Here is a 12,431-nt window from a genome sequence, read left to right on the forward strand (position 1 = left end):
ATCCCCAGCTGACCCTTGCCAGAGATTGTAGACCAATTGCAATCTCTGAATTTAAGACCTTTCTGGGCCTTTCACTCCTCATGGGCATAGTTAAAAAGACTGAGTTGCAGTCATATTGGTTCACTGATTGAACCATATACCCATGTTCTCTGCCTCCATGACCAGGACACGATACGAGCAGATCTTGCGGTTCATGCATTTCAGTGACAATGAACTCTGTCGTCCTCGGAATGACCCTGAATTTGATCGGCTCTACTAAATTTGGCCCCTCGTAAACCACTTCAACCAAAGTTTTGCAGCCTTGTTTACTCCAGATCAAGTTGTCTGCATTGATGAGTCCCTGATTAAGTTTTCTGCCTGCTTGTTACTCAAACAGTACCTTCCCAGCAAGCGTGCCAGATACGGGGTCAAGATGTATAAGCTCTGTGACAGGGCCACAGGCTATACATGTAGTTTTATGGTTTACGAGGGAAGAGATAGTCACGTAGAGCAGCCAAACTGCCCTGACTACATAGGAAGCACTGGCAAGATTGTGTGGGACTTATTCGGAAAGGGGTACCACTTGTATGTGGACAATTATTACACAAGTGTGCCACTGTTTAGTCACTTGTTTGATCAACAGATTGGAGCATGTGGCACTGTGCGATCTAATCGCTGGGACTTTCCCCAGCGGTCTGTAGATTCCTGTCTTAGACTGGGGGAGAGAGCCTGATTGAGATGTAATAATTTGCTCGCTATGAAGTGGAGGTATAAGAATGTTATAAATATATAATGTTGAAGGTTCAAAGTAATTTTCTTGCAAAAAAAATATTTTTTCATATAAACAAAAAGTGTCAGAAAGGGCTTTGTGTTCAAGTGGTTAGAAGAGTTAATGATGTGTGACATAAGCTGCTAAATGTTGTGCATAAAATGCCAGGACAGTTCATACCCCCCCCCCCCCCCAATGACCCCAGTTTGGAAAGTAGACACCCCAAGCTATTTGCTGAGAGGCATGTTGAGTCCATGGAATATTTTATATTTTGCCACAAGTTGCGGGAAAATTACAAACTTTTTTTTTTCTTTTGAACTCTATGACCAAGAGGGTTAAGGCAGTAGTGGAAAATAATGCCTGCCACACAAAATATTGACACTTTGGGCCCAATTTGGACATTATCACTTAGGGGTGTACTCACTTTTGTTGCTAGCGGTTTAGACATTAATGGCTGTGTGTTGAGTTATTTTGAGGGGACAGCAAATTTAAACTGTTTTACAAGCTGTAAACTCACTACTTTACATTGTAGCATAAATGTATAATTTGTTCAGTGTTGCCATATGAAAAGATAAAATAAAATATTTACAAAAATGTGAGGGGTGTACTCACTTTTAAGAGATACTGTATTATTCATTTGCATATTGTGGCTCATGTTTTAGAAATGTTACCATTTATATTTTACATGATAAACCAAATGTGGGTTTACTTTCTCCTTATAGAATGTTCTCTAACCCTCTTCCTCTATAAAATTAAGAAACAATGTGATTCAACTTTAGTCATTTATTACACAAAACTTATAGAATACAGGCTGAACTATTTTAGTTTGTATATACATAGAAGCACTTCTTAACATATGTTACAATGCTATAGTTATTATAGGTTGAATGGTATGAAACTGAAATTACATGTTCATATTTAATATACAACTTAGAACAGAGTTGTTGCAAAATCAAAAATGTCCATCTACTGTATACCAGCATCCAGATCTGAACATTCACCTGCTAGATGAACTTTCTAAGTAGAACTAAAGGATAAATATAATTTATAATATTTTATTTTTATTTTGGATAGCGTAAGGAATCATTCTAACCCCTGCAATTTTTTTTTTCTTTTTGACATCTGTGTCCCACTTGGGAGATTTCCCTTCCCTTTCTGTCCCATAGCTAAAACAGGAAGTGAGTGGAAATCCCTCCAATGTGAGGGAATCCCTGATTATTATCGATGTCACCAGAACTAGTGTCCCCATTTGAAGATTTTCTGTTTATCACTGTTCTGGGGACAGCCCAAAATTTAGGATTTTCTACTTTCACTGTCGATGATAATGGTAAACAAGACAAATTGATAGGATGAATCTCCCTAACAGCAATAAAAACATAAAAAAAAAGGGGGAGTCTGTCCATCAACATGCCCATTTGAAAAGAGTCTTGGGGCCTTTCACACGAGCGCTTCAGTTGTTTTATCAGTTAAGATACATTTTTTCAAAGAAAAAACAGATCAGTTTTTCATCAGGTTCTTATCATTTTACATCAGTTTTTTTTTACATCCACTACCAGTGCAAAACGGATGCAACGTTTGTCCGTTTACATCCATTTTTCATCAGTCCTGGGTTTTTTTAATGGAAGAAAAATAGGGCTTTGATCCGTTCCAAAAAAACAGATGTTGACGAAAGTGGATGTAAACAGATGTAAATAGATGATCATCTGTTTACAGCCATTTTTCCATAGAGATTCATTGATGTCCATTTTTCATCCATCAACGGATGGATGAAAAATAGACAAAAGGAACACCTGTGTGAAAGGAACCTTAGGGCCCGTTCACATAGACGTGTCCGTATGGGCTCTGCTTTGCTCAGTAGGGGATCTCCATTGATCCCTGCTGAGCAGGCAGATGACAGGTCTGTCTCTGCACAATGTAGAGTCTGTTTTCATCTGATCTGCAGATGAATGGAAAAGTAGGGTTTTCCTCCGTCATCAGAAGCGGAGCATAGTGGAGACTGATGTCAGCGGATGGATGAAAAACGGACATATGGTCTGCCCGTGTGAAAGGGGCCTTAGTCTGCTTGTTCAAATGAGTGGGCTAACTTAACTCACAACATTAACAAGTTAATGCTAAATATACCGGGCGTTGGCGGTAAAGCGACACTATTTTTAGCGCTTTACCGTTGTTTTTGCAGCACTTTTCGGCCACTAGCGCTTTTAACCTCCGCTAATGGCTAAAAAAGGGTTAAATGTGCCCGCTGCAGCGGTGTTTTGCCAGCTCTTTGGCGGCGCTGCCCAAGGATTCTGCTTGCAGGACTTTTTTTTCGTGTCCTGCCAGCACACCGCTCCAGTGTGAAAGCACTCGGGCTTTCACACTGGAGTGAGAGGAGAGGCTCTTTACAGGTGCTTTGCAAGCACTATTTTTAGCGCTATAGTACCTGTGAAGCCCCTCAGTGTGAAAGCAGCCTAATAAGTTTTAGTTCCACAGTTGATGATCAGAAGAATCAGGTGCAGTATTGGTATATGTTGTGCAATGTTCCCCAGAAAATACAGGGTAAAAGACCATGGTAAATATTACAAAGACAAAGCATTATGAACACAGAAAGGAACTTGACTGTTTTAGTCATCCTCATACAGCTTTTTTTTTAACATCAAATCTCACCCAAAACAGTTATTCCAGTTCTGTGTGGTTGCTGAAAAGCTGAATCACTTGCTGGCTTTTTCTATCACACAAAGACTACAAACACAAGCGATATGATCACCATAATTCCTTGGCATGGTTATTACAGGGTCATATCATTGGGGAAGATTTACAATAACTGGAGAGTGCAAAATCTGGTGCAGCTCTGCATAGAAATCGATCAGCTTCCAGATTTTATTTTCAAAGCTTAATTGAACAAGCTGAAATTAGAAGCTGATTGACTACCATGAACAGCTGCACTAGATTCTGGGTGCTCCAGTTTTAGTAAATCTACCCCACTGTGTCACTCTTTCACCATGGATTCTTCATAACCAGTGATTCCAGCTGAAAGAAAAACAGCTTTGTTATGACACTGTTGTAGGGATGATAGGTAATTGCACCTCTGCTGTCGCCTAGTGATATATAAAGTAGGTGAGTGATTCTACCTTACAGTACCTATGCAAAACAAAACTATTTCCATGTACAGTTGGCCTTTTAGATTTAAACAGCTAGAGAGACATAAACATGGTTTCAGACTCAGGCAAAAACAATTAGCGCTACCAGCACAGATGACGCTGGCTGGCATTTCAAGGGTTGTATATTTATATATGCTATTTCTGTCCTGACTGCAATCTGGGCACTTGGTAATTTATTTGATCAGAAAGCTACTTGACTCTTTGCACTGGAAAATACTATGCTATAATTAACAATGTACATTTAGCAGAGCTGACATATTAACTGTGCAGCAGTGCTTATATTGGGTGGGTTTTGCCTACATTTCTGGAAGTTGTGTCATATTAAAGCCTAACTCCAGGTTTTATTTAACTTTAACCACTTGCAGACCGGACCAATTTGCTGGTCAAAGACCAGACCCCTTTTTGCGATTCGGCACTGCGTCGCTTTAACTGACAATTGCGCGGTCATGCGACGTGGCTCCCAAACAAAATTGACGTCCTTTTTTCCCCACAAATAGAGCTTTCTTTTGGTGGTATTTGATCACCCCTGCGGTTTTTATTTTTTGCGCTATAACCAAAAATAGAGCGACAATTTTGAAAAAAACGCATTATTTTTTACTTTTTGTCATAATAAATATCCCCCAAAAATATATAAAAAAACATTTTTTTCCCTCAGTTTAGGCCGATACGTATTCTTCTACATATATAAGCGATTATTGATTGGTTTGCGCAAAAGTTATAGCGTTTACAAAATAGGGATAGTTTTATAGCATTTTTATTAATAATTTTTTATTATTTTTTTTTTTACTAGTAATGGCGGCGATCAGCGATTTTTATTGTGACTGCGACATTGTGGGGGACATTTTTGACACATTTTTGGGACCATTGTCATTTATACAGTAATCACTGCTATATAAATGCAGTGATTCCTGTGTAAATGACACTGGCAGTGAAAGGGTTAACCAGTGGGTGGCAGTGTAGGGGTTAAGTGTTCCTAGGGGTGTGTTACTTACTGTGGGGGGGTTGGGCTTTCATTTAGTGAACACTGATCTCTGCTCCAATCACATGGAGCAGAGATCAGCGTCACTAGTTGCTAGGCAGAATGGAGAAATGTTGTTTACACAGCATTTCCTCCATTTGGCCGCTCCGAGAGACGATCGCGGGGATGCCCGCGGCGATCGAGTCCGCGGGTCCCGCGACCGGACTCACGGGGGTCCCGACCAGCGCTGGAGCGCGCCGGCGGCGACGCGCTCCCGATGGCAGGGCGGCATTGAATATCGGAGTACCTGTACGCCAATATGCCTGCCCGTGCCATTCTGTCGACGTACATCGTCGTGCGCTGGTTGGGAAGTGGTTAAATTGTTCATTTGAACCAAGTTGCATTAGCTACATACAAACAAGACCTGTATTCCAGCAGTGGTACAGGGAATTCCCGTCCCGATACTGGAGCAAACTCTGCTCAGCCAATCACAGGAAGCTTTGCATTTTTATGTATTAATACAAGGCTTCTGCTGATATAATAATCTGGATTCAGTTATATCACTGGCTCCTGATGTAATTTTAACATTCTAATACTTAAAAGGCAAAATCAATTTGATATGAAAGACTACCTGGATTTACAATAAAAAGGCTTCTAAAATGTGTACAATTTTGCACAAAGTAAGGCACAACATATTAAACTTTCAAGTATAACTAAAGGCATAACTTTTTTTTTAGTTTTGGATAGAGTAGAGATGGATTAGAATACCTGTCAATTTCTGTTGCCTTCTGTGCCCCCTTCAAGATTCACTTTCTATATTTGTCCTGTTTACTGTTATCATTGGAAGTAAAAATAAAAGAAAACCTCAAATTTTGGGGTGTCCCCAGAAAAGTAATAGAGGGGAAATCTTCCAATGGAGACATTAGTTCTGGTGACCTGGGGGTTCCCAAGAAATACCCTTAATTTCCGGAGATTACCTCTCACTTCCTGTTTGGCTATGGGACAGGGGGTGAAGGGATAACTCCGCAATGGCACAGAGATGGCAAAAAAAAAAAAAAATCTGACGGGTTATAACCCTCCCTTACCCTATCCAAAATCAAAAAAAAAATGTTGCCCATAGTTCTACTTTAAGTTCAATTCAAACTTAGACCACTTTCACACTGAGGCGCTTTTCAAGCGCTTTCGCGCTAAAAACAGTGCCTAAAAATCTCACTAAAACGTATTTCCATTAAAATCAATGCATGCTTTCACACTGGGGCAGTGTGCTGGCAGGGCGGTGCAAAACTCCCCTCTCCATTCAATTTAATGGAAAGTTCTTCAAAAGCGCATGAAAAGCTCTTCAAAAGCGCTCAGTGTTTTTACTGGCAGTTTAGAAGCGCTTCAGTGTGAAAGTGGCCTTATTTTTCCAAACTGTAAAGATGCATACAACAATGGATTGCATTGCAATGACAATAAAGATATGATATACAAAATAAATCCTTAAACAGACCTATCCTCTGCAAAGGCGTGACCCCTATTTTGACAGATATTTATAATAGGTACAGTGCTGTTCCTAAACAAATAGCAAACTAAGTTTTGATAAACTTTATTGAAAAAAACAGCATTTGGGCCCCCTCTGTCAGTTGGTCATGTGACAAATGCTGGAGGATCTGCCTGATGTCAGTCTTTTAAGTACTTATAGCAAAGACTATGTGACTGGCAGCCAGAAGACCTACTTTTATTTTTTTTCCACAAAAAGGCATGTTTTCTTTAATTAACAATTTATTATTGCAACATGGCAATGCTGTTAGAAATAAATTGTACATTTTTGGCAAGTATAGAATAGCGTTAACTTTCATGATGAATTTTACATAAACATTTTCAACATCAAATATTGCTTCTAAAGTGACTTACATAAAATAAGTCTGTATAATGAGGTGGTGGTCACATTGTTAATCACCAAAAGTCTTTGGCATTTTAAACCTTCCTGCTTACCAGACTGAAAACCTGGATCTTTATAGCCCAGATATTGCATAGTAAAGCATTCCATCCTGCCTACATTGATAGTGCAAAGTGCAAAACTCCCAGGGTTCTTTGGATAAAAATAATAAAATTCCTGGTGCGTGTGTTAAGGTAAGACAGATGAAATATAACGTGTATTTTTAGCTTAAGGCACAAACCATAAGACTAGTCATAGTAAGAAAGGCTATTTTTTTCCACTGCTAAGAAAACTTACTATGTAATTAGTCATGTAGCCACTGTCCAAATATGTATTTCAAGTCACTATAATCTGTTCATATACACCGTGTATTTTGGTAACTTTTCAGGATCTAATAGGCTATATTCCTTACAACACAATTTAGCCTACACAAATGGTTCTGACCACATTACAAAAGGCACACTTCACATAAAGATTGTAAAAGTTATATGCCAAACTATGTTGTGCATACAGTTTCACATTTTGTAAATTGTCATTCACCCTTCAAATTATAACACATATTGTTTACAGAACAAGGGATATGCCTTTGGGTTATTATGGCATCACATTGCATATAAGAAGCAGGCATTTCAATTTAAAGCTAAAGTGATCATAAAGAATCATCTTTCAGCTGTATAATCTTTGGTAAATATATATACAGAAGATTAAATGGATCCTGCTACAGCTATTACCAGTGGAAAGGAAATTAATATTTCACGAACAAACATTTTAATTTGCACTGCTTCAAAAATGCTACCCAACACTCAAATGACAAAAAGAGAGCACTTTGATGAGTTATTAAACATAACAGCCTATAACTATTATCTGGGACATCAGCAACAAGACACATATGCTGGATGTGCCACATTCCCACTGCAGTAAATTACTAGTGAACTGTTCAAAAGAACTGATAATGCTAGTTAGGCCTGGAGGGCATCGAGGAGCTCCAGAAACCACATTTTGCATAGTGCTGTAATTTCAAGGCTGTCTGGAATTATATTTTGGATTCTCTACCAATTATATCTAAGACGGCACATTTTTTATAATGAAGTTACAAAGAACCCTGATATTCTTTTGTAAAAGGATTGGGAGCTTATTGTAATTTTTCTTGGGGGAGGGATTTTAGACAGCATAACGGAGCTGTTACAATACAAGCACATTATGGCTGCATTTTAAAAAATACAGAAGCAAAGCAGTAAGTCCCACTTCTCTCTTTACAGCCAGTATGCTTCTGAATTTGTTTCAATATATATATAACAATATATATATATATATATATTTATTATATACACACACATACAAGTATATTGTATACACACACAAAACTTTAAAAATATTTTCAGACACATACTGCCTGTAAAGAGAAAATGAGTACACTGTATTTTGGTTTGCTGCTAGCAACTCTGTAGTATAAGGCAACTGGGTGCTTCAACCTGTAATTCAGCAAGAACGATTTACCAATGGATAGTCCACATTAAACATGTCTCAGTACCCTAAATAAACACAATTATTCACAGTTTTGATGGCTTTTAAATGATGCATAGTAAACATTTTGGGCAATTAACATAAAAAGCACACTTTTTTTTAGATATATCTAATATGTTCTACAGAAAAAAACATGGAAAAATTTTGATCCAAAGTTGTTGAGAGTAGCACATTTTACACTTCTAAGATTAGTAATGCAAATCTAATCTGCCTCCAAGCTTTCACTCTCCATTGGCCTACCATATTATACTGTAACACCAAATACCCACCTGTGAAGGCAGTAGCAACACCTTTATAGTGATGGCAGCTGGAATGCTGCCCTTCAGTATTGTTGCCTGAGAAGCACATACTGCAGCCTACCAAAAATGGCTGCCAAAACGTTCTGACCACTAGCGATGGGCTGTGGTAAGCAGACAGTCCAATAGCCATAGTTAATGGAAAGGCAAGCATTGCTGCTGCAACCTGATCAGTGTCAACATTTTTGTGCAGGACGATAGCTGCTACCATACCACAGCCAACGGGGCCTGCTCACAAATTTAGGTTTGAATACTGAGGGAAACTGTCTGTGAATGAAAACTTTCCAATCATGTTTTTGAAAAATGGTTAAAATTTTTGTACAAGTACAAGTTTGAAAATAAGAAAACATATGGTAAATGTGCTATTCTCTAAAACATTTTCATCAATCTTCTACAAATTGTAGAACTGGTAGAATTTCATGCAATGAAGTCTAGTAAACAAAACAGAAACATGTTAAGTCATTGAGACTGAAGAAGAAAGTTGTTATTACAACAAATCTTCCAGTGCTTTTAAGCAATGAGCAGTCAGCACTTTCCTGATGATAAATAATACTTCTCTGTGATATTCACAGCTTCCAGCTCATTAGTCCTGGCATCACCCACATATGTGCTTGGAGTTTCACTGAGCTGTCAAAGAGGGATCTTGGCATGGCAGGCTCAGTGGGTTGTGCAAGAAAACAGCTCAGCGTGATCATACAGCTTTGGTTTTATAGCACCTCTTACAACATTTAGTCACTGTCATAAAAAATGTAAAAAAGAGATTAAAGCAGTTATTTGTGTAAGAAACGCTAATTAAATGACAGAGACATCATCTTTTTTATCATTCTCTGCTGTGCCAGGTTTCAGTGGGCTTGCAGCATTATCCATATTCCATTCTTCTTTTTCTCCATCCACAGCCTTTGTTTTTTCCTGTTTAGTCCTTCTATGGACCCATGGGATAAGACATAGGATAAATCCACCAATTATGGGGGGTACACCCGCAAGGTAAAATGCTACATCGTAAGAGCCAAGACTGTCTCGCAGAAGACCTAAAAGAAACCAAACATGTATTTATGATGCAACTGTTTTCTTAAAATTCATTATAAATTGCATCAAACTGATTAATAATACAAAGCTCATGCAATTTTAGATAAAACACAACCCTTCCTGTGCAATGTGTTCAACCTTTCGTAAAAAAGATTTATTATTGTTAAAAGTTAATGCTAGGTGCAAAATTGTTAATTGGCCCCTCTTTCTGCCTAACCCCCAGACCTAAAAACAACACACTCTACCCCCTCCCCATATGCATACTTACCTTAAAGAGTATGTCAGGGCAAAATAAAAAAAAGTGAGTATGCATCTGTGGCGGTGGGAAATGGGTTATTTTGGTTCATGGGGGCTAAAAAAGGAAGGATGAGTGCACACTAGTTTTCACTTCAGACCAACATAAGTTATGCATTGGTTGATGATGATTGATGATATTTGTAAGAAAACGTCTCACAATCCGATTGAGTGCTTTCGTCATACACCGCTTCCTCCAGTCTAAATATAGATAACAGATATTCCAAACTATTGGCAACCAATAACTAGACAGTACTCGTTTTGGCTACTGAACATGCAAACCGTTTATTTGAACGCAAAAAAGTCTTTTAAACATTTGAAGAGGAGCCTTGTTGTCTCCTAGCTCCCTAACTACAATACACATTACCATAAATATCAACACAGAACTCCTTCCCTTCACACAATAGCAGAGTTAATTAACACAAACAACAATGGGTGAAAGATCCTCCAGACTAGTAAACAGGAGACCAAGGGCTTTCCAGATCTCATTAATCAGCATTCCTTTCACATACATGTGCTATGAGTCCCACACTGGCAGAAACCATCATGGCCTCCGTAATAATGTCCTTTTGCATTACATAACAGAATATCTTTCTAAAAATGCTTGTAGATCCCTCACATGCCAGGGCTCGTTGTCAGTAGGCCAGAGGCTAGCATTCAGTCCCCTCCAAAAGCCTCTGTCCCACGTGAATCTATCACATTTCTCCCCCAACAAAAGTCAACAAGGTCCCAGACCTCAATCTGGTCTAGACATGCATTAGTCGGGCAGAGTGAACTCACATAGTCATTCCGCATGATCTCCATTCTTGGCTGCAAGGAATAATTATCATCAGTAGGTGGTGTGGGGCAAGGGTCATTGATTCTCTGTTCGGCGGTGAGTACTTCAGCTGGGCAGGAAGGCCGACCGCCCCGGTTCCCTGGAACTCCACAGTTTCCGGTGCTGGGGAGAGGTTGGTAGCACTCTGCCCTGTTGCCAGCACTTCTTCTGGGTTGCTGTTATTGGAGACCGCAGGCCCATCCACCGACACCAGCTCAAGCTACAGTTGTGAGGTGCTGATTGCGATCTCCCCATGGCTCCTGATCTGCTGCTCAGGAGTGACACCATCTCCTCACCCTGGGCCTCCAGAACTGCCGCAGGTGTGGGGTCTTGGACCCTCTGTCCAGTTGGCAGTGCTTCAGCTGGAGAAGTTTCTTGTAACTCCACAGATGCTGCTGGCAGGAAATCCTATGTCCCTGTTGTGGGAGAAAGGCCAGCTGCCTCTTCTCTCAGGAAGCCTGAAGCTGCTGTTGGTGTTGGGCAGAGGCTAGCAGAGCTCAGCCCTGTTGTTAGCACTTCAGTTTTGAGGACGGCCATCTCTGGAGTTTCCACTACCGATTCTCTGGAATGCTGCTGAACATGTTCTAGCAGTTTCCCATCTGCCCTTTCCAGATGCTGTTCTTTCCTTAGCAAATATTCCAGGTCCAGTTTAAGCTCTGAGACCCCTGCAAGATCGAGCATCCCCTCTCTATAATCTCGCAGGTCCTCAAGGGTAGGTTCTCCTTCATCACCAAACACAAAACCATCAGTAAGCAGTAAACCCACAGCAATCCAGGGCCACCAAAGTCATATCCCTCCGAGCATTCTGTTGTCTCCCCTAAATATTCCTACTCTGCGTGCCATTGCAGAGCCCAATAATGATTGTCCAGCTCTATCTCCTGCTGGACCAGCTTGTCCAACTCAGACACCCACTGCTCCTGAGGCTGCACTCTCCAGAATGCCATCCGCAATGCCTGCTGGTCACTGACCCAGTCCTCTGGGGTTGGAAAGCACTTGCCTTGCATACCAGCAACCTGGAGGGCTCCAATCCAGAGTCCTGCCTGAATCTGCTGCCTGAGCTCCAGGTATTCATATTCAGACACAGTCCTGGAGTATGCTGAAAGGAAGATCTGCAGCAGCCTAGGGAACTCTGATGCCAGGTCCATATCTCCGCTGGAGTGACTGAAGTCTGCTATCATGATCTTGGATCCTGGTGGAGGTTTGGATGTCCCAGACTTCAGGAAGCGTCTCACTGCTTGCCACAAATGTAACGAAATGTCCCACGCTCCACTTGAGTGCTTTCATCATATACCACTTCCGCCAGTCTGAATATAGATATCAAATGCTCTCTCAAATGCCAGGGCCCATAGTCGATAGCAAGAGGCTAGCATTCAGTCCCCTCCAAAAGACTCTGTCCTGGGTGAGTCTATCACCATATTCATTCCTAAATTCTGAATAAGAACCATAATTGTATTAGTGAGGTTACAAAGAAAACCAAGATTTCTAGTTGTGGTAAGATTTGAAATAAGTGTTGCACAAAATCTAAAGAGCTCCAGGTCATGTATAAGTGTCTGCAAAGGTCTAGAAATGTCCCCTCACTCTGTCCCTCATAGGCCATGTGGAACGAACACTTCGAACAAGATGGTTCCAGCCCTTTCGCCAAAATGCCCTATGCATATGTACTGACAGGAGACATGCAAGAAATAAGATGAGAGCAGCTGTAGTGGTGAGATT

The 12,431-nt window shown here is 40.3% G+C and overlaps 1 protein-coding gene across 1 annotated transcript in view; it reads right to left on the reverse strand.

The window, feature by feature from the left end:
• Positions 1-1,516: 1,516 nt before the first annotated feature.
• The window catches only part of SLC16A10 (solute carrier family 16 member 10), a 145,043-nt gene continuing 134,128 nt past the window's right edge, over positions 1,517-12,431 (reverse strand). Inside the window, exon 6 of the mRNA XM_077487109.1 lies at positions 1,517-9,609. Coding sequence (XP_077343235.1) covers positions 9,374-9,609 — 236 coding nt within the window. The 3' untranslated portion in view covers positions 1,517-9,373. The remainder of the gene's footprint in view (positions 9,610-12,431) is intronic.

This window comes from Lithobates pipiens, unplaced genomic scaffold (assembly GCF_037356315.1).
Source record: "Lithobates pipiens isolate NorthernLeopardFrog02 unplaced genomic scaffold, aLitPip1_a1.2 Scaffold_18, whole genome shotgun sequence".
Classification (NCBI taxonomy): Eukaryota; Metazoa; Chordata; class Amphibia; order Anura; family Ranidae; genus Lithobates; species Lithobates pipiens.